Source organism: Dipodomys spectabilis, unplaced genomic scaffold (assembly GCF_019054845.1).
Source record: "Dipodomys spectabilis isolate Male_0828 unplaced genomic scaffold, ASM1905484v1 ptg000096l, whole genome shotgun sequence".
NCBI lineage: Eukaryota > Metazoa > Chordata > Mammalia > Rodentia > Heteromyidae > Dipodomys > Dipodomys spectabilis.
The window spans coordinates 33,328,698-33,352,012 of NW_024870773.1; the positions used below are offsets into that span (position 1 = coordinate 33,328,698).

General features: G+C 39.4%; 1 protein-coding gene across 1 annotated transcript in view; it reads left to right on the plus strand.

Moving 5' to 3' along the window:
* Ube2v2 (ubiquitin conjugating enzyme E2 V2) overlaps nt 1–16,332 on the plus strand; it is a 38,349-nt gene extending 22,017 nt beyond the window's left edge. The window contains exons 3-4 of the mRNA XM_042686120.1: nt 4,667–4,792; nt 15,447–16,332. Of these exons, the coding sequence (XP_042542054.1) occupies nt 4,667–4,792; nt 15,447–15,593 (273 nt within the window). The 3' untranslated portion in view covers nt 15,594–16,332. The remainder of the gene's footprint in view (nt 1–4,666; nt 4,793–15,446) is intronic.
* Nucleotides 16,333–23,315: the final 6,983 nt, after the last annotated feature.

Sequence of the window (23,315 nt, forward strand, 5' to 3'; positions counted from 1 at the left end):
GAACTCTGGCCTGTGCGCTATCTTTGAGCTCTTCAGTTCAAAGCTAACATTCTACCACTTGAGCCTCAGTACCACTTCTGGTTTTCTGAGTGGTTTATTGGAGATAAGAGTCTCATGGACTTTCTTGCCTGGGCTGGCTTCGTGAATTACAAGTAGCTAGGATTACAGGGGTGAGCCACTAGCATCTGGCTTAAAACCTTGATTTTTTAAAAATTGCATATAACCATTACCCTTATCTGTATTAAAAAAAAAAAACAACAAGTGTTACCAGAATTCAGAATTAGAATAGTTTGAAGATTTAAGTAAGAACTTGGTGGAATTTTTTGTTTGTTTGTTTGTTTGTTTGTTTTTTGCCAGTCATGGGGCCTGAACTCTGGGCCTGTGGCACTTGAGCCACAGCGCCACTTCCAGCTTTTTCTGCTTATGTGGTGCTGAGCAATCGAACCCAGGGCCTCATGCATGCAAGGCAAGCACTCTACCATTGAGCCACTTTCCCAGCCCATGAATCTTAATTTGAAATTATTTAAATTTGGTTTTTTTAAAGCCACGGCTTCCAGTGGACTTAAACCTTGAGAATGTTTTATAGCTAGTGTCTCAGTTTTGTTAGTGGTCTTATGGGAAGACCCTTAGCATAGTTCTCAGATGTGAGGAACTGCTATAGTCCTACTTGATCCTCTTCTGTGGTTGAGATCCATTGCAGGATTCCCAATCTAGCCACCTTTCCTAGTGTCATTGAAGCACTTACAGTAAGTGCTGTGTCTTGCCCATGCCCAATGTGTGTGAGGAGGTAAAGGCTGTTTCTCAAGAGCTTCTGTACATAGAGCACATAGACAAGGCAGTACTAAAAGACCTTCCCTCTGAATTACTGTCTTGGAGCGTTAGGGGAAAATAATGGTAACTCTTCTTACTTATAACAAAGTTTATGGCTGAGGCACCTGTAATATAGATTAAAAAGAGAAAAAGATGTACATTTATTTTATTTAAATTTTAGATTTTAGAAATAAAGTCCTAAAGAAACAAGTTTTTATATATATATATATATATATATATATATATACGTACATACACATTTTTTTTTTTTTTTGGGCTGATTGTGTAGCCTGAACTCTGGGCCTGGGTGCTGTCCTTCAGCTCTTCAGCTCAAGGCTAGTGCTCTACCACTAGAGCCACAGTACCACTTCTGGCTTTTTCTGCTTTATGTGGTGCTGAGGAATCAAACCCAAGGCTTCATGCATGCAAGGCAAGCACTCTACCACTGAGCCACCTTCCTAGCCCAGGTTAGTATTTTTATGTTAAGTTTGGTTAAGAGTAACTAGTTGGACATCATTGAACAAAAAGTATGACTGAGTGGTGATAAGCTGGAGGGAGAAACTTGGCAAGTTTTTTTTTTTTTTGGGTCTGGTCGTGGGGCCTGAACTCTGGGCCTGGGTGCTGTCCCTCAGCTCTTCAGCTCAAGGCTAGCGCTCTACCACTTGAGCCACAGTGCCTACCTCCGGCTTTTTTCTTTTTGCTTATGTGGTGTTGAGGAATCGAACCCAGAGCCTCAGGCTTGCAAGGCAAGCACTCTACCACTGAGCCATCTTCCCAGCCTGCAAGTTTTTTTTTTTTTAAAGGTGTAATATTTACAGCAAACTTGTCCCCAAAATTGACTGATTCTTCAGCTAGTCTGTATACTAGGAAAATGCTTAAGAACTGTTGAAGGCCAGGTATGGCAGCATGTATTTGTTACCACCAGTGACATGGGGTAGCACAAATAGGAGGATCACATCCCTATTTGGCCTGGGCATAGAATGCAAGATCCTACCTTGAAAATAACCAGGGCAGCCAGGTGCCTGTTGCTTATGGCTGTAATTCTAGTTACTTAAGAGGCTAAGATCTGAAGATCACAGTGTGAAGCCAGTCTAGGCAGGTAAGTCTGTGAGGCTCTTGAAACTTAAAAATGCTGAGGCCAGGGCCAGGTGCAGGTGCTCATGCTTATAATCCCAGTTACTTTGGAGGCAGAGATCAGGAATTCCATAGTTTGAGGCCAGCCTGAATGAAAAATTAGTGAAACACTATCTTAATCCAATAATTTAGGCCTGGTAACTCAAACCTGTGATCTCAGAGACTTTGGAAACCATAGATAGGAGGATGGGAGTCTGAGGCTGCCTCCTACCAGTAGTGTAGGAACTACTTTAGGGGATGGAGACATGGCTCAGTGTCTGGCAAGTATAAGGCTCTGAGGTCAAACCTCAGTACCAAATTGAGGTAGAATTTACACATAGTAAGGCACATAGATTTTGTCATGAGTTTAACAGGTATACCTTGTGACCTACATACATATTGGGAGATAGAACAAACATCTCATTTGTCCCAGAAGACTACATTTTTCCACCCCAATTAAGAGTAATTTTACATGTTTTAGAACTGTTCTATAAGTGGAACAACTTTCTTGTATTATTATTATTATTATTATTGTAGTTTGAGGCCAGATGGGGCAGACTAATTTATCAATTAACTAGCCAAAAGCTGGATCTGGAGCTGTGACTCAGTGATAGAGTACGAGTTGTGAGTGAAAAAAGCTGGACCAAAGTGTGTTGCTCTGAGTTTAAGATCCCTCTAAAATACCATTTTCACTTTTATTTTACTTTTCTCTTTTAGTGATAAAATTACACAGAGCCTTAAGGAGAAAGAAAAACTACAGTCATAGAAATAAGCCCTCAATAATCTAGAAGCTTTAAAATAAATAATTTAGAAAACCTATTTTAAAACGATATAGAAACAATTTATTTATTTTTTTTGGGTCCAGTCGTGGGGCCTGAACTCTGGGCCTGGGCGCTGTCCTTCAGCTCTTCAGCTCAAGGCTAGCACTCTACCACTTGAGCCACAGCGCCACCTCTGGCTTTTTTTCTTTTTGCTTATGTGGTGCTGAGGAATCAAACCCAGGACCTCAGGCTTGCAAGGCAAGCGCTCTACCACTGAGCCACCTTCCCAGCCCCAGAAACAATTTATTGTTATGTTTCTGAATTTAGATAATAGGATTTAAGGAACCACAAAATATAGTAGTAATGGGAGGCATTATTGTTATGTTTCTGAATTTAGATAATAGGATTTAAGGAACCACAAAATATAGTAGTAATGGGAGGCATGAAATAATTATGCTTTATCAATAAAGATGGTATATGTTACCCCCTCATTTTTTTTTATTGTGAAAATACCATACAGAGGGGTGACAATTACATGAGAAAGGTAATGAGTGCATTTCTTATCAAGCATTGTTGCCTCCTCCTTTGTTTCCCCTTCCCATCCCTTCTCATTTCCCCTTTCCCCCTGAACCCCCCTTCGTTTTTTAAGTTACTGCTTGCTATATACATAAGGTGACTGTTTATCTGGAAGATATACAGAGTCATATCTCAAGTGGTGAAGTGCCTTCTTCAAAGGCCCTGAGTTCAAACTCTGGTACCTCATGGGAGTGGGGGAGTAAGCTTGTATAGCCAGGACCATTCTTTGTCTTCCTTTTGAGAATGAAAAGAGTGACTAATTATTAGTAATATTGGAATAAAATGAATAAAGAGATAAAAACCTGTATAGGTGTTACACAAATAGTCTTATTATATATCATTTTTAGCAAAATCTAAATTGAAGTGTTTTTGATTTCTAATTTGTTGTAGACATTTTTTTGTACTAGAAAAAGTTAAGAGACCAGGGCTGGGAAGGTGGCTCAGTGGTAGAGCGCTTGCCTTGCATGCTCGAGGCCCTGGATTCGATTCCTCAGCACCACATAAGCAAAAAAAGAAAAAAGCTGGAAGTGGCGCTCTGGCTCAAGTGGTAGAGCAGCGCTAGCCTTGAGCTGAAGAGCTGAGGGACAGCGCCCAGGCCCAGAGTTCAGGACCCACGACCGGACCACCCCCCCCCCCCCAAAAAAAAAAAAAAATTAAGAGACCATTCTCATACTATTTTGTAGAATTGTTTTAGTTTAGTTTTGTTTTTCCTTTGGTCATGGGGCTTGAATTCAGGGCCTGGGTACACTATCCCTGAGCTTTTTTTTTTTTTGGTCGGTCGTGGGGCTTGAACTCTGGGCCTGGGAGCTGTCCCTCAGCTCTTCAGCTCAAGGCGAGCACTCTACCACTTGAGCTACAGCGCCACTTCCGGTTTTCTGGTGGTTTATTGGAGATAGGAGTCTCACGGTCTCTCCTGCCCGGGCTGGCTTTGAACCGCGATCCTCAGATCTCAGCCTCCTGAGTAGCTAGGATTACAGGCGTGAGCCACCAGCGCCCGGCTTTCCCTGAGCTTTTTTGCCTAAGGCTAGTGGTCTACCACTTACAGCCACAACACCATTTCCAGTTTTCTGGTGGTTAATTATAAATTAAAGTCTCTTAGACTTTCCTGCCCAGGTTGGCTTCGAACAGTGATCTTAAGATCTCAGCCTCCTGAGTAGCTAGGATTACAGCTATGAACTACCAGTACCTGATAATTGTTTTAGTTTTTTAAAAAAATCTTTCTTTTTAACTATGTTTGTTGAATGTTTCCCTAACTATGTAGGTCAGATAACTTTGAATGTACAAAAATTTAATTCTTAAATCTTAAACACTATCATAAATATGTTTATATTGTATTTTTCTTATCATTTGGACATTATCTTAGGTATTATGATTATAATTTTCTTTAAAATTTTTTTGTCTTCCAGACAAATTATGAAAACAGAATATATAGCCTAAAAGTAGAATGTGGACCTAAATATCCAGAAGCTCCTCCGTCAGTTAGATTTGTAACAAAAATTAATATGAATGGAATAAACAATTCCAGTGGAATGGTAAGTTAATTCGACTTTTAAAAATGTAAATATATGTATGTAACATATAGTACATCATATGGAGAAAGTTTTTATAAACTATTGTTTAGGTGAAAGAATAAGGAAGTGTGCCACTCAAGATGGAGACAGGAAGATCGAGAGTTCAAGGCCAGCCTGGGCTACAAAGGAAGGATCTTTGTCTTAAGAACAACAAAAAGTTTGTCTTATGTTGTTTTTCTTCATGAAGCCTTAAAAACTTTAATGTATATCTACCTAATAGATGAAATAGTAACACTTTTTTTTAGGATTTTATTTATTGTATCCATGGTTATATTTTGGTTGAATCCTTAATTTGCTGAAAAGATGATCATTATTAACTTTTTTTTGTAGGGGTAAGGTACATTTGGTGAGATTAAAGGGACAAAATACTCATGAAGGGTATTTTTCTTTGAGGAACAAGTGTATCTGCTGGAATAGTCATGACTGACTATGATCTTGTTAAAGCAAATAGGCCAAAAGAATATGCTGTAGGTGACCCATAGAGTTAGTTAAAATAGCTCAATTTTTAATGTGAGTAGATTGTTAGGTTTGTGTTAGGATTTTAAGATCCATACTCTATTGATGCCATATTGAGAGAACACTAACAGGCAAATACATGTTAGGAAGCAAAAATTATATAAGCATAATGACATGAAAGTATCTTTTGACTTTTTTTTTTGGGGGGTGGTCCAGTCGTGGGGCCTGAACTCTGGGCCTGGGTGCTGTCCCTCAGCTCTTCAGCTCAAGGCTAGCACTCTACCACTTGAGCCACAGTGCCACTTCTGGCTTTTTTCTTTTTGCTTGTGTGGTGCTGAGGAATCGAACCCAGGGCCTCATGCATGCAAGGCAAGCGCTCTACCACTGAGCCACCTTCCCAGCCCAGTACCTTTGGACTTGTGTGTTTCTGTTCATGTCATCTTCATGTTCCCTCTTTCCAATAACGTTTTTCATACATTAAAGGATTTCTTGTAGATGACTTCCTTTCCATATTTGTCCAATTTCCCCTGCAAGTGACCACACTTTTGGCAACAAACAGTGTCTTTAGATTTAGAGCTGGCTCTGACTAATCCTTGCCTAGTGTACAGGTCTGAGGCTGGATCTCAGAGGGCCTGGTGCTTCCCTGCTAGGAGCACTAGCCCAAAGCATGACCCTGAGAAAAGATCAAATAAAAGGTATTAGAAACCTCAGCTTTGACATGCTGAGGCCACTCTCCATGTCTCACAACACCCTCTCCCCTAGAAACTTCCTTTCAACTCTGAATTAGGCTATTTGAGTACCCTTTCTGGTACTGAGTTTGAGTGAGATCTGGTCTCAGACCAAAAATATAGAGTTCCTTTCCATTTTCTTGTCAGTATTTGTGATTTATTGGTATTAAGTAGTCTGCCATGTGGTGGTACACAACTGGAATATGTTTAGGTTTAAATAGATCATCCTAGTGGCTTTTAATTTCTTACATATATCTTGTTTTTTACCTACTTTTGGAATGGTTGTTCTTAACCATTTTCATTTAGTTTCTGTTCTTTCAGCGATTATTCTAGAAATTAATGTGCAAACAACATTTCTGTGTGAACTAATATTAAAAGATATAATTGAGGCAGGATTATGAATTTAAATTTATTGAAAAATATTGTTTAGGAGCTGGGTTTGGTGGCTCATGCCTATACTCCTAACTATTCAGGAGGCTAAGATTTGAGGATTGAAGTTCAAAGCGAGTTCTGGCAGGAAAGTCTGTGAGACTCTTTATCTTCAGTTAATTAGCAAGAAGCCAGAAGTGGAACTGTGGCTCAAGTGGTAGAGCACCAGTCTTGAGTAAAAAATGTAAGGGACAGCACTCAGGCACTGAGTTCAAGCCCCAGTTTTTTCCCCTCTCTGTCTCTTTCTCGCTTTCTCCCTCTTCCTCCCTCCCTCCTTTTCTCCCCCTCTTTCTTCCTTTCTTTCTCGCCTTCTTTCTCCCCTTCTGCCCTTCCCCTCTCCCTTTTCACCTCTCTTCTCCCCTGGCCCCCCTCCCTCCCCAAAGAATATTGTTTAGAAAACTGATGATATAGCATTGCTTTTATGGTGAAGATATTTTGTTAGCTTTTTTTTCTTCCCTGTCAGGTACATAGCTATTCTCAATTATTGCTTTATTTTCATACTATATATAAATTATAAGTAATTAATACTAGGTTCTGCAGTGTTGAGAGCTAGGAAATTCAGGATTAAATTTCAGACCTATTCTAACCAGTTTATTGGAACTCTGGCTTGTGGTTCATTTTTTTTTTTTGGGGGGGGGGGGTCCAGTCATGGGGCCTGAACTCTGGGGCTGGGTGCTGTCCCTCAGCTCTTCAGCTCAAGGCTAGCACTCTACCACTTGAGCCACAGTGCCACTTCTGGCTTTTTTTTTTTTTCCTGCTTATGTGGTGCTGAGGAAACGAACCCAGGTCCTCATATATGCAAGGCAAGCACTCTACAACTGAGCCACCTTCCTAGCCCTTGAGGTTCATTTTTTGACACGTTTCTCTACTCAATACATCTATCATAGGTTGTGTCAGTTTTATGTAACTTGAGCTGGGTACCAGTGGCTCATGCCTATAATACTGGTTACTCAGGAGGCTGAAATCTGAGATTTGAGATCCCAAGGCAGCCCAGGCAGGAAAGTCTGTGTGATTCTTATCTTCAATAAACTACTTAGCAAAAACTGGAACTGGCACTGTGGCTCAAGTGGTAGAGTGCTAGCATTGAGCACAGAGAGGCTCAGGAGTAGGACCTAGGCCCTGAGTTCAAGCCCCGGCACTGCCAAAACAAACAAGAACAAGAAATATGTAACTTTCAGTCATGTCTTACTTTTCTGATTGCATTGCTGCCAGCTGAATGATGGCCGCCGTCCCTTGTCTAGACTCTTACAGATTGTACTCTGTTCCCATTCTTTTTTTTTTTTTTTTTTTTTTTTTTTTTTTATTTTTTTTTTTTTTTTTTATTGTAAAGCTACTATACAGAGGGTCACAGTTACATGAGTGAGGTTATGAGTACACTTCCTCTTGAACATTGTTACCCCCTCCATTGTTTTCCCCCTACCATCCCCTCCCTCCCTCCCTTCCCCGAGGTTCTTTTTTTTTTTTTTTTTTGATTGTGATTAAATGATTACATAATTTCAAAGTCACAAGTTCATTCTAACTTCCCTGGAGCAAATTGTCTACCACAGTCTGTAATATATAACAGTGTTCACATGTTATATACCATATTTGTGATCAGCAGCATGAGGATATTTAGTAGTGGTTCAACCAGATGAGCGGGAGTTCTTTGTTTCTTAAGTCCTGTTAGTTTTGTCGTATCACTAACCTTTTGGATTTAGCATCCACTTATGAGGGAGACCATGTACCGTTTGTCTCTTCGTTCTTGGCTTACCTCGCTCAACATGATTCCTTCTAGCTCCATCCATTTCCCTGCAAATGCCATTATTTTGTCATTTCTAATGGCTGCATAATATTCCATTGTGTATAGATACCACAATTTTTGGATCCATTCATCTGTGGTGGGGCACCTAGGTTGTTTCCATATCCTAGCTATTGCGAACAGTGCTGCAATAAACATGGAGGTGCACGTGTCCTTGTATATTGGTTCCTGTTGTTCAGGGTAGATGCCTAGAAGTGGTATGACTGGGTCGTAAGGGAGGTCAATCTTTAGCTTTCTAAGGACCCTCCAGACTGCTTTCCAAAGTGGTTGTATAAGTGTACATTCCCACCAGCAGTGTAATAGGGTTCCTCTTTCTCCACATCCCCTCCAGCATTTGTCGTTGGCTGATTTGTGGATGTGGGACATTCTGACTGGGGTAAGGTGGTATCTCAGGGTTGTCTTTATTTGCATTTCCTTCACCACCAGGGATGATGAACATTTCCTCATGTGTTTCTTTGCCATTTTTATTTCTTCATTTGAGAAGTCCCTCTTTAGTTCCCTTGCCCATTTAGTAATTGGTTTGTTAGGTTTGGGAGGGATTAGTTTCTTGAGTTCCCTGTATATACAGGATGTTAACCCCTTGTCTGATATATTGCTGGTAAATATTTTTTCCCAATTAGTTGGTTGTCTTTCTAGCTTAGTTGCGATAGATTTAGCTGTGCAGAAGCTTTTTATTTTAAGGTAGTCCCATTTGTCGAGTCTCTCTCCAACTTGTTGTGACCCTGGGACTCTGTTCAGGAAGTTCCTTCCTGTGCCTATTAGTTCAAGTGTCTCTCCTACTCTGTCCTGCAGTAGTTTCAGAGATTCAGGTTTAATGTTAAGGTCTTTAATCCATTTTGAGTTGATGTTGGTGCATGGTGATAGGCTGGGGTCCACTTTTAGTTTTCTGCATGTGGCTGCCCAGTTTTCCCAGCACCAGCGGTTGAAGAGGCTGTGTTTCTTCCATTGTATGTCTTTGGCTCCTTTGTCGAATATCAGCTGGCTGTAGGCCTGTGGATTTATATCTGGATCTTCTATTCTGTTCCATTCTGAATGATGGCCGCCGTCCCTTGTCTAGACTCTTACAGATTGTACTCTGTTCCCATTCTTTACAAAGTAGGCAGCCAGAAAAGGTCTTCCTAAAGTACAAATTATATCCTGTCATTTCATTCTTTAAGGTTCTTTGTTGGGGTGACCGGACATGTAGCTGAAGTAGTAGAGTGCCAGCCTTGTGTGAAAACGCCAAAGGAGAAACCCTGAGGCTCTGAGTTAAAAAATATTCTTTGTTGGGGGCTCAGAAGGTGGCTCAGTCGTAGAGCACTTGCCTTGCATGCCTGAGGTCCTGGGTTTGATTCCTCAGCACCACATAAACAGGGGGGGAAAAAAAGCCAGAAGTGGTGCTACAGCTCAAATGGTAGAGCACTATTCTTAAGCTGAAGAGCTGAGGGACAGTGCCCAGGCCCAGAGTTCAGGCCCCACGATGGACCAAAAAAAAAATTCTTTGTTGTCTTTAGGTCCAGTGTACATCTTGCTTTTCTTGCTGTGGCTTATTGGAAGCCATAACGTGAATGCTTTTCTGTTTTTCATTTGACCTCATTTTTTGCTCTTTTAGTTTGGGTATATCTTCCCCCTGTCTTTTGGGGCTCTTCATTTCTCATTTTTTACAATTATGCTTTCTCAGAAGAGCCTCCTGATTCTCCAATTGAAAACTGTCCTTGCCTTTACTCTGTGGCATTCATTGTTAATTTTTTCTTTCCTTGTATTTTTATATAATTATTAGTTTTCTCTTTATTTTTAATTTATTTAGCTATTCGTGGGGCTTGAATTCAGGGCCTGGGCACTGTCCCTAAACTTCTTTTACTCAAGGCTAGCATTCTACCACTTGAGCCAAAGTGCCACTTCCAGTGTTTTCTGTTTATATGGTACTGAGGAAACTAGAGTTTCATGCATGCTAGGCAAGCACTCTGGTATGCCACATTCCCAGCCCCTATTTTTTTTTTTTTTTTTTGGGTTGGTCATGGGGTTTGAATTCTGGGCCTGGTGCTGTCCCTGCGCTCTTCAGCTCAAGGCAAGCGCTCTACAGCTTGAGCTACAGTGCCACTTCCGGTTTTTCTAGTGGTTTATTGGAGATAAGAGTCTCACGGACCTTCTGGCCTGGGCTGGCTTTGAACCGTGATCCTCAGATCTCAGCCTCCTAAATAGCTAGGATTACAGGCATGAGCCATGGGTGCCCGGCTTAGGGAAAATTTTTTTTTTCTGTGTGTTGTTCCTGGGGCTTGAACTCAGAGCCTGGGTGCTGTCCCTGAGTTTTTATGCCCATGGCTACACTCTACTACTTTACCACAACGCTACTTCTGATACTTAATTAAAGATAAGAGTCTCACAGATTTTTCTGCCCAGGCTAGCTTCAAACAGTGAGCCTTAGATCTCAGCTTCCTGAGAAGCTAGGATTGTATGAGCTACCAGCACCTGCTTTGTTATTCTTTTATTGAATATGTTTTCTATGCCTTTTAATTTGCCCTTTGTGTTCTATAAACCTATGGTTCATAGGTTTAGAATGTTAATTGTGTCCCATACATCTTCGTGTTCCATTCATATTTTATTAGTATTTTTTCTTTGTCTTTATTTGAGTGATCTAATTCCTCCTCCTGTCTATAATTCTTGATATTGTATTTTCCTATGTGTCCACTCTTATAGTGAGCCTTTATTTTTTATTTATTTATTTATTTAATTTATTATTTTTGGGTCCGGTCCTGAAGCCTGAACTCGGGGCCTGGGTGCTGTCTCTCAGCTCTAGGCTAGCGCTCTACCACTTGAGCCACAGCGCCACTTCTGGCTTTTTTCTTTTTGCTTATGTGGTGCTGAGGAATCGAACCCAGGGCCTCATGCAGGCAAGGCAAGCGCTGTACCACTGAGCCACCTTCCCAGCCCAAGCCCTTTGGGTTTCTTTCCATTTTATTGTATTATAGTTTATTGTATTGTATTTTTTATTATAAAGATGATACACATAGGGGTTACAGTTACATAAGTTAGGCATTTAATACATTTCTTTTTCAACAGTGTTACCTCCTCATTTTTCTCCCAGTTTTTCCTTCCTGACTCCCTTCTTTCCTCTATGAGCCTTTCAACTGAGGCTTTTATTTTGAGTATTGAGCTTTTCTTTCCTGTGTTTTCAGTCTCTAGGTATGTATTTGTGAAGAATTTCTCTTTTTTTGGGGGGGGGGGGGCGGATCTGGTCGTGGGGCCTGAACTCTGGGCCTGGGCGCCATCCCTCAGCTCTTCAGCTCAAGGCTAGCGCTCTACCACTTGAGCCACAGTGCCACTTCCGGCTTTTTTCTTTTTGCTTATGTGGTGCTGAGGAATCAAACTCAGGGCCTCAGGCATGCAAGGCAAGCGCTCTACTACTGAGCCACCTTCCCAGCCCAGAATTTCTCTTTTATATCCAGAATAGCCTTTGTTATTTCTTGGATTTTCTTTGAATTCATTCAGGTGTTTATATACATGTCTTCTTTAGTTTTGTTGATTATTCATTGCTCTTCTTTTGAGTTCATTGTTTAAAATTTCATGTTTTGCTCTTACTTGAGTCCTTTACTATAGAATTGTTTTTTTTTTTTTGTTTTTGTTTTTGTTTTTTTTTACTGTAGAATTGTTGACTTTCGGAGAAGACATGCTGCCTTGTTTTTCTCATATTAATTTCTACATTTGGGATTGGTGGATTTAAATGTCTGCCACCTCTGCCCCTCCCCCCCAAAAAAAATCAAAACCAAACAACCAAAAACCTAAAAGATTATCATAGGTGAAAAATAAGGGAAAGCTACTTATTGAGAGCTCTAAACATTTTAGACTTGGAGGGGAAAGGTACCTACCCTCAACAAGGAAGTATATATTGACTATTCTTATCATTGTCAGCTTGTTTTTTTAGTTTGTTTTAGGTATTTGTGATCTTGCTTTCTTTTGTGTTCTTTGCCCTTCCTTTCCCCCTCCTCCAGCCCTCAGAAAGCCACAGTATTTACCTTTTAATATTAGATTTTTAATCATCTTCTCCCTCTCAAACTTTTACTTGCTTTCTATCCACAATGTGTTACATATACCTGATGAGTTATAATTCACAAACCCGTAATAGCCAGTGTTGATTTAGCAGTATTTAAATTTATTTTTTATTCTTTTAATTGTTATTATAAAGGTGATGGACTGAGGGGTTACAATTACATTAGTCAGGTAATGAGTACAATTCTTTTTGGATAATGTCCCCCCTTCCCTCCCTCTCTTCCAGTTTTGCTTCCCATCCCCACCTACAAGTTGTAGAATTCATTTTCAACATAATGTCTATAATACCATTACTGCATTTGTTCACCCTATTTCCCTCCATTTCTGTGTGATTTAGATGAATAAATGAACTGCCATTTATTGTTATGTTTTTTCTGTTTTTGGAGTAGGTTGGTATAGTTCACTTTAAAAAAAAAATTTATGAGACTCTTGCTACTCTTTTTTTTTTTTTTTTGGTCCATCATCGGGCATGAACTCTGGGCCTGGGTGTTGTCCTTCAGCTCTTTAGCTCAAGGCTAACACTGTAACACTTGAGCTACAGCGCCACTTCTGGTTTTCTGGCGATTTATTGGAGATAAGAATTTCACAGACTTTCCTGCCCTGGCTGGCTTTGAACCATGTTCCTCAGATCTCAGCCTCCTAAGTAGCTAGGATTACAGGTATGAGCCACTGGCACTGGGCTCTTGCTACTCTTTCAAGCCTTGTATAAAGTGTTATTCATTTTAGATTATAGCATTTTTTTTCTCGTTTGACTAAGAGAGCTATCACTTAAAATTACATATTGTTTTTAACTTTTATATTGTGATATTTACACTCTGTACTATTTGTTCAAGGTATACAGTTTTTCTCCCCACTGTTGTGGATCAAACCCCAGGTTTTGTGCATGCTAGTCAAGTTCTGTACTACTCAGCTACATCTCAAACAACACTTGCTTTTGTACATTATTTATTTTTATTTTTTTTATTTTTTGTCAGTCGTGGGGCTTGAACTCTGGGCCTGGATGCTCTCCCTCAGCTCTTCATTTCAAAGCTAGTGCTCTACCACTTGAGTCACAGCACCACTTCTGGTTTTCTGAGTGGTTTATTGGAGATAAGAGTCTTACAGACTTTCCTGACAGGGCTGGCTTTGAACCATGGTCTTCATATCTCAGCCTTCTGAGTAGATAAGATTACAGGCATGAGCCACCATGCCCAGCTACCACTTGCTTTTGAATCTTCACAGAATTGTGGATCTATCATTTAGAGTATTTCATTCTTTCCAAAAGAAATCCATACCCTGTTGTCACTTGTATCTACTTCCTTCACCCTAAACAATACTAATTTGCAATCTATTTTTTGTGTTTTAAGATTTGCCTTTTCTGGATACTTTATGTAAATAAATTGATACGTATTCTTTTGTGACTTAAACATGTTTGCAAGATTCATCCATACTCTTGCATGTATTGATATTTTATTGACTATGTGTGTGTGTCTGTGTCTGTGTGTGTGTCTGTGACTGTGTCTGTGTGTGTGTCTGTGTGTACACCAGTGCTGGGGCTTGAAGTTGGCCTGAATGCCATCCTTGAGCTTTTTTGCTTAAGACTAACACTGTACCTACCACTTGAGCCACAGCTCCACTTCTGGATTTTTTTAGCAGTTAATTGGACATAAGAGTCTCAGAGACGGGGCTGAGAAGATGGCTCAGTGTTAGAGCACTTGCCTTGCATGCATGAAGCCCTGGGTTCGATTCCTCAGCACCACATAATCAAAAAGAAAAAAGCCAGAAGTAGCGCTGTGGCTCAAGTGGTAGAGTGCTAGCCTTGAGCTGATGAGCTGAGGGACAGCGCCCAAGCCCAGAGTTCAGGCCCCATGACTGGACCCAAAAAAAAAAAAAGAGTCTCAGAGACTTTCCTGCTGTGCTGGCTTCAAATTGATTCTCCAGATCTCAGGCTTCTGAATAGCTAGGATTATAGGCAAATCCACCAGTGCTGATCTCAATGTAGTTTTGATTTTTTTTTCTCTGATTGCTAAAGGTGTTGAGCATTTTTTAAATGAACTGGCCCATTTGTGCTTAGTTTGAGAACTGTCCAATTCACTTGTCCATTTTTTGTATTATTATTCTTTGGTGCTTATTTTTTGAGCTTTATATATTCTGGATATTAATATTTTGTTAAAGAATAACTAGCAAAGGCTGTATTTTATTATGTATATTGTCTCTTCATTCTGTTGTTTCTTTTGGTATGCAGAAGCTTCTTTATTGATAAACTCCTCTTTGTTAATTCTTGCTCTTATTTTGTGGGCAACTGGAATCATATTCAAAAAGTTCCTGCCTATGTCTATATCTTTTAAATTTTTTCTTGTATTTTAAAAGTTTCAGCCTGGTTCTGGTGACTCATGCCTGTAATCCTCGCTCTTCAGGAGTCCGAAGTCTGAGGATTGCTGATTGCTGTTCAAAGCCAGCCTAGGTAGAAAAGTCCATGAGATTCTTACCTCCAGTTAACCACCCGAAAATCAGAAGTGGCTCTGTGGCTCCAAATGGTAGAGTGCTAGCCTTAAGCAACAGCTCAGGGGCAGCACTCAGGCCCCTAGTTCAAGCTCCACAATGGACAGAAAAAAGTCTCAGGTTTTTCATAAAGGTCTTTGTTCAGGGTATTCTACAAGGTGAAAGATGGGGATCTAGTTTAGTCTTCTACATGTGGATATCTAGTTTTTCCAGAACTTTTGGTTGAAGAGGCTGTCTTTTCTTTGATGTGTTTTTTACCTAGCAAATCAGAGGGTTTATTTCTGGCTCCTTTATGCTGTTCCATTAGTCTATTATAACATTTGTTTCTGATGACAACATATACCTACCACATGTTTATTACAGAAGTATACATACAGAAAGAAATCTAGAGTTCTGGGAAATTTCTGTGAAAGCATTATTTTTGCTAAATAGACTATTTCTGAACGTGCATCCTCATTAAAATATGCTTAATGAGGATGCAATAGTGCTATCTTCTTATTTTTCTTTTTGAGATAGGGTCTTGTTATGTAACCCAGGAAGGCCTTGAACTGTGTAGCTCAGATTGATTTTGAACTTTATAATTATCCTACCTATGCCTCCCCATGTTCTGATATTATAGGTGAATGCTGTTATGCCTGGCTATGGTTCCATAGTACTTTAAACCTGGAAATTAATTTTACTCTTTTTCCCGCTTCAGGTGGATGCACGGAGCATACCAGTGTTAGCAAAGTGGCAAAATTCATATAGCATCAAAGTTGTTCTTCAAGAGCTAAGACGTCTAATGATGTCCAAGGAAAATATGAAGCTTCCACAGCCACCTGAAGGACAAACATATAATAACTAATTTTAGTGAATTGCAAATTTGTCTTAAATCAACCTTCTACTCATATTAATGTCTTGATTAAATATCACAATGCAAAATACCTACACATTAAGTAAGAGAATTCCAGCTGGTAAATATGACCTGGACACTTGTAAGAATATATTTAATATATGTACACCCATTATGTTTTCAGGTAACAGGAGGAAAAATGCAGCAGAATTTTTCTTTCTCTTGTTAAGGCACTGTCATTTAAACATGAACCTGGAGTACTCGAATTAGAACTCAGGTTTTCAAGGTGAAAGCATTGCAAGAAGAGTCAGATGGCAGTGGAAAATGAGTGCACTTTTGAAACATAAAATCTCCAGAAGGAAAAACTGAAGTGGCATGCTTTATCCATCTTACTTAGTGAAAAAGCTGCAGTTGAAATTGGTTAAAGTAGCAGGTACAGTGGATATTGTCAAAAATTGTGTTAATTTTTGAAACAGTGTGGGTGCTGACTACTAGTAGTATCAAAAATATGTTCAGGATTGTTTTGATACCTGTATTTATAATAAAAAGATGTTGGGGGGGGGGTCGATGAATTTCTGTTAAAAGCTGTTCCTGTGTGTTACATGTAACAGACATGACAAATATTTGTTTACAGTCTTTGTTTAATAAACCATGCATTTATGTTTAAGTCAACAAAAAGGAAATAAGTGTATGGATATGTGATTTTGAGATTAAAGGTAGTCTTAAAATGTAAATAAAATGTGGAACTGTCCTAAGAGACTATGCCATTTCTATTACATTGGTATATATGTGTGTGTGTATATATATATATACATATACATATATATATATATGTATATGTATATATATATATACACACACACTCCTTGTCAAGGTAGCAAAAGTTAGAATTATTGTAGCTTTTCATCAAAATGCACCCTTTATTATGTATCCTATTTTTTGTAAACGTGATTGGAATTTGCAGAGCATTTAACAACTAATTTATGTTCTTTTTTTGCACCATGAAATTTACCTTGCACCAGTTATTATATATCTAATTTGATTTCTTCAGAAATAATAACATTAAAACATTAAAATAACATTAAAAAGGTCTTTGGTGCCGGTATGAAGCCTTGGGTTAAATCCCTGATACTGAGGACAAAAAAAAAAATCTGAAATATCACAGTTCTTATAGAATTAGATTATAGATTATTTAAGTGTACATTCCCATTTGTCTTCATTACACTTTTTCTTTTTCGGTGACTTAGTTGAATAGAATGAATTGATTAGAAACATTTCTTCCTGTAGTTAATACTTTTAAAACTAACAAGGTTTAATTTTATCCATTCCACCAACAAATAACTGTGAAGTCAGAAATTCGTTTATGTTCTACTTTACCAAAATGACATAAGCCTTTAGATCGTTGTTTTCATGTGAAGTATATTTCATGTCAAGGTCACTGTTTTCACTGGGTATATTGCTTTGTTACAGATGTTTTATGAATTCACTGAAGAATATTGAAAGACAGGTAAAAAGGGTCCTTTTATTTTGGCAAGTTTGATTTTCTTATCTTTTACTTAAGAATATTTAGGCAAGCCAAAATCATGATTGTCAACATGCTAAATTATATGTCCAAACTTTGCTTGTAAAATAAAGAAAAAGCAGTTGACTTTAGATTATTTAAAAAATATTTTAGTTACCTTTTTAAAAAAAATTGGTACTGGGATTTTAACTCAGGGCTTCTCCCTTGTTTAGCTTTCTTGCTTGTCTGGTACTCTACCACCTGAGCCATGCCTCCAGCTCTGCTCTTTTTGCTGGTTATTTTAGGGATGGACTCTCCTGTCTGGGCTAGTTTCAAACTGAGACCTGCCAGATCTCAGCTTCCTGAGTAACTAGCACTACACATGTGGAGTCACTGGTGCCTGATTGATTTATGTTTTTTGTGTATGCTGGTCCTGGGGCTTGAACTCAGGGCCTGGGCACTGTCCCTGAGCTGTTTTGCTCAAGGCTAACACTCTGCCACGTAAGCCACAGCTCCACTTCAGCCACAGCTCCACTTCAGCCACAGCTCCACTTCTGGCTTTTATCTGGTTAATTAACGATAAACATCTCATGGATTTCCCTACCCAGGCTGGCTATGTATTGAGAACCTCAGAGTTAGCCTCCTGAGTAGCTAGGATTACAAGTGTGAGTCTCTACACCCAACTTCGTTTCTTTAATAGTTTAACATGGACATGCCTGAAACATACCCTGGTATGTTTAAGAGTGAAAGCCTTGAGCTACCTTAATTATTAGTACATTAAAGTCAGTGACAGTTTAAACATTAATTTTAATATGGCTAGTCTGTTTTAATTATTGAAAATAACCTTAAATACTTTAATATGAAGACCTACACATACAAATTAGTACATTTCAATTAAAATAGATTTAAAATGGAATTTATGTTAAAAACAAGTATTAAAGAAGATTAAATGGAATCACACTGACACTATATGAAGTCTGATGCTAACTGGTAGTCACGAGTCTATAGTAACTTTTCCACTCTGCAAATGTCTTATACATGAAAGCTAGGAACTAATTGAATGATGTTGGCAGGCTGAGAATCTTATCCTTTGATCTTATGTCCCCTTTCCTTTCTCGATAGATGCACCATTGTGTGCCTCCCACTCATCCTGGTAAATGGCGCCCAAGTTAGATCTATGATGTTTTCTCTCCTTTGTTTTGGGTTTTATGAATCTCTGTAGAAATCTGCATGCCAATTAACCAGTCTCCAAAAGTAGAATCCATTTTGCATGTCACAATCCAGATTTACATGGCAATCTAAATGCACTGATTGATATATGAAGAGTTAGCATATATAGAGCCTCTTTAAATTATATTAACTTTTCTAAGACACCAATTGTGAAGCAATTTTTCCTGCTTGTTTTGTGAAGTGGCTAAAGGTCATAGGAGTGTGTGGTATCACTTTTCAATTGAACTGTAAAATTGCCTTAGAAATTTGTTTAAAGATTAGCAAGTGAGTCCTTGAGGATGTTCATACTAATAAAGATTACAAAAATAAAATTCTTGTCCTATTAGGTCAGTTTTATGCTTAATGGTTTTAATTACTTGATGACTAGTTTTCAGAATTGGTAATTTTGAAAATATTTTCTCTAAAATTTTAAAGAAATGGCATTTGTTTTGGGGGGCTTGTATTCTACTTCCCAAGATTTTGGAACATAAACATTGGGTAATAGAGATAATGTCACTTAAAGCCTTTTGGATGTAAAACAAAATTTATAACTGTATCTTATTCTTTAAAGAAAGTACTAAATTTTTTCCCATTAAAATATTTTTTGTTTTTGTTTTTGTTGGTCGTGATGTCTGAACCCTGGGCTGGGCACTGTCCCTCAGCTCTTTAGCTCAAGGCTAGCACTCTACCACTTGAGCCCCAGTGCCACTTCCGGCTTTTTTCTTTTTGCTTATGTGGTGCTGAGGAATCAAACCCAGGGCCTCATGCATGCAAGGCAAGCGCTCTACCACTGAGCCAGCCACCTTCCCAGATCCATTGTTTTTGTTTTTAAAATGGCTATTTATTATAAAGGTGATGTACATATGGGTTACAGTTACATAAATCAGTCTCTCAGTTCCTCCCCCCCCCCCCCCCCCCCCCCCCATGTAATTTTCTTTTCTTTTTTTTTGGTCAGTCGTGGGGCCTGAACTCGAACTGGACACTTTCCCTGAGTTTTTCAGCTCAAGGCTGCCGCTCTACCACTTGAGCCACAACACCACTTCTGGCTTTTTCTGCTTATGTGGTGCTGAGGAATCGAACCCAGGGCCTCATGCATGCAAGGCAAGCACTCTACCACTGAGCCACCTTCCCAGCCCTGCCCCATGTCATTTTCAACATAGTATCTAGTTAGTACCACTGTTGCATTTATTCACTCTTTGTCTCTCTATTTCCACTTAAAATTTGAGTAAGCACTTACCTGGCAAGTTAGTTGGACCCATTCATGGTTTATTAGTTTAGATTACTTAGTACCAGTAGATTAATTTTAATGTTAATTACCACTAAACAAATAGTATTAAATAGATATGGACTAATATTAAAAAATTACGGAACAGACATAGAAAATACTAGTTGTTTTTTTTTTTTGTCCAAGACCAGTACTCAAACTCAGCATCTGACACTTGCTTTTGCTAACTGGCTAATGTTCTACCACTATAGTCTATTGTCATACCTCCAACTCCCCCTGCCCCCCCCCCCCCTTTTTTTTTGGTGCCAATACTGGGACTTGAACTCTAGAGCCTTATGCTGTACCTTAGCTTTTTCACTCAAGACTGATACTCTATACTTGACCCACAGCTCTGCTTTGGGTTTTCTAGTGCTTCTGAGTTAAGTTTCATGGATTTTCCTGACTGAGCTGGTTTCAAACAGAGATCTTCAGTTCTCAGACACCTGAGTAGCTATGATTACTGGCATGAGCCATCAGCACCTGGCTCCCCCTTCCCCCCCTTCCCCCCAACTGGCTGGTCGTGGAGCCTGAACTCTGGGCCTGGGTGCTGTCCTTCAGCTCAAGGCTAGCGCTCTACCACTTGAGCCACAGTGCCACTTCCAGCTTTTTCTGCTTAAGTGGTTCTGAGGAATCAAACCCAGGGCCTCATGCATGCAAGGCAAGCACTCTACCACTGAGCCACCTTCCCAGCCCATGGCTTCCTTTTTTAATAGGCTTGGTTTGCATGACTGTGGGTGATCCTCTTATGTATCATTAAACTATGTCTTTGGTCAAACCATGTTATCAATCTCAATGAGCACATGACTGTTCTTATGTACATTTTAAAACAGGGTTTGGGGAAATGTTTTAAAGATTCCTCCTCCCCCCCAGGTTTGCTTTGTTTATGGGTGTACTTCTTAGGGGGGGTGTGTATTGCTGAGGAGACACTTTAGTTTTTTGATAATATTAAGGAAGTTCTCTGTACTAATTTGGCTGGCTTGGTTATTTTCACAAAAGCCTGGCACCAGTGGCTCATGGTAGCTACTCAGGAGGATCATGATTAGAAGCTAGTGTTACAGAATTGATTGGAACAATTAATTCCAACCCAATGTTTTAATAAAAAACAGGAAATGCTTTCAAATGAAATACCTTTTTATAGAAGTTGCCAAAGAGTAAATGCAAATCTTGCCATAGTTTGTACTGGAAGTGTTAGTTATTTAAAAAGTACTATGGGGGCTGGAAAGGTGGCTCAGTGGTAGAGCTGAAATGCTGAGGGATAGCTCCCAGAGTTCAGGCCCCATGACTGGAGGTGGTGGGGTAGGGTGATGGGGTGGGGGGTTGGGGGTGGAGGGAGGGAGAGACTATGTAGTGTGGAACATAAGAGACAAAGTATTTCCTGTTTTTTTTTGTTTTTTTGTTTTTTGTGGTACTAGTGTTTGAACTCATGGCCTCACTCTTACTAAACAGGTACTCTGCCACTTGTGTGCTCTATTTTTGAAACAGAGTCTTGAAGAATGTATGTGCAGGTTGGCCTGGATCTCCATCCTGCTGTTTATGCTTCCCATGTAGCTAGGATGACAGCTACACACCAGCCTTTATTTGATAGGATGGGGTTTGAAGAACTTTTCCTGGGCTTACCTTGGATCCAAAACCTTCAGCTCTCTACCTCCTCCCAATAGTAGGATAATCCTTATAGCGGGGATTGTAGGATTGAACCCTTGTGTTCAGAACACCATAAATATTTTCTGAAAACTAATGAATATGTTTTATTATTGAGAAAATGATTTAAGTCAAACCACATTATGTGAAACAAAGGAGTTTTGAGAACTCACCGAATGACTTATGTGATTTTAGAAACTTTTTTTTTTTTTTTTGGCAAGTGTAAAAGTGAGCTGATCTTACTGTTTTGAGAACAGTCTTGCTGTGTAACCCAAGCTGCTTTCAATCGCATAGTCCTGTGTTTACCTCTTGGCTGATGTGATTACAAGTATGTGCCATTACACAGAGCTTATTATTTTTAAGTTAATAATATATATTGTACAAAATACAGGGTTTTATCATGACATTTTCATATATGAATATAATTGTATTTGATTTTAACCCCCTCCATTTCCCTATCTTAAAACTTTTATTTTTCTTTTTGTATTTGTGGGGTTTGAACTTGTCCTTAAGCTTGTTAGTAAGGCTCTGCTACTTGAGTCACACACCCCACCACCTTTTTGCTTTAGTTAATTTTGTGGTAGAGTTTCTTGTATTTTTGCCTGAGGTGGATCTCAGACTGCCATCCTCTTACCTATAGACTATTGGTTAGTTAGAGGTTACAATGTTTCTCTCCCTTCTCTCCTCCCCCCCCCCTCCCCCCCACCATCCTGGGGCTCTTATTCTGGGCCTAGGTTCTGTCCCTGAGTTTCTTTTGCTTAAGGCTAGTGCTCTACCACTTGAGCCACAGTGCCAGTTCTGCTATTGGATAATTAGGGCCACAGATGTGAAATGCCAAGCTCAGCTTATTTGCTGGGCGTGGGGAGGGTCTTGCTTTCATTTTACCTAGGGTTTTGGTCATTAATCTTCCTGAGACATGAAGAGGTTTACAGGTATGAGCCAATTCACCCAGCTGCATCTTCTTTTTTATTTTGTTTGTGTATTGAGGCTTGAAAATCAGGGCCTGGGCCCTGTCCCTCGGCTTTTTTGCTCAAGGCGAATTCTCTACCAGTTGAGCCACAGCTCCCCTTTGGCTTTGTGGTTAATTGGAAAGAAGAGACTTTCTGCCTTGGCTGGTTTTGAACCATGATCCTCAGATCTCAGCCTCCTGAATATGATTACAGGCACAAGTAATGAATGCCCAGGTTGTGTCCTGTCTTTAAAAAAAAGAAATTACATATTTCACAAATGGTTTTAAAAGACCAGGGCAAGTAGATATATAATAGATACAAACAGATGTGTAGGGCTAGGAAGGTGGCTCAGTGGTAGAGCGCTTGCCTTGCATGCATGAGGCCCTGGGTTCAGTTCCTCAGCACCACATAAGCAAAAAGAAAAAAGCTGGAAGTGGCGCTGTGGCTCAAGTGGTAGAGCGCTAGCCTTGAGCTGAAGAGCTGAGGGACAGCGCCCAGGCCCAGAGTTCAGGCCCCACGACCAGACCCCCAAAAAAACCAAAAACAAAAAACAGATGTGTAATATTTGTCACTTGAGTATTTGTAGGTCACGTGATGCTCATGAGATTGTTGAAAGATCCTGCATTCTTTTTCTTAGTTTCAGACTTCATATAGGTTTTGTATTTATGAAGAAAGCCTTTCAGTACCATACTATAGACATTTCTCTGAGGTGTTCTTGTTATTTAGAGCCTCTCATTTGGTTCAAATAACTATTCTCTTGATTTTAAGAGAGTTCTTTTTATAAAAAAAAATTCACCTGAAACTTGGCACAGTAATTATGCTACTGTAGCCCCAGTAACTCAGGGGCATTGTTTGAATGCTGATGAGTTTGAGACCTGCCTGTCTTAAGTTGTTTCCTAAGCAAGAAAGAACTCAATCACCTGTTAAAATTCAGCTATGTTAAAAGGGAATCCTTCTAGGATCAAGGTTAAGGATTGAACCACATTTGTGCTTTATATGATTGAGAAGTGTGTTTGTTGTCATCAAATGTACGTTTTAGCAATGAGTAGGAAGTACAAATAAAACTACATAAAAACTTCCAGAACTTTGTCATCAGCTTAGGTTTAAATATTTTATAGCTATTTTTTTATTGGAAATTTAATGAGTTATATAATTTATAACATATTTACTTT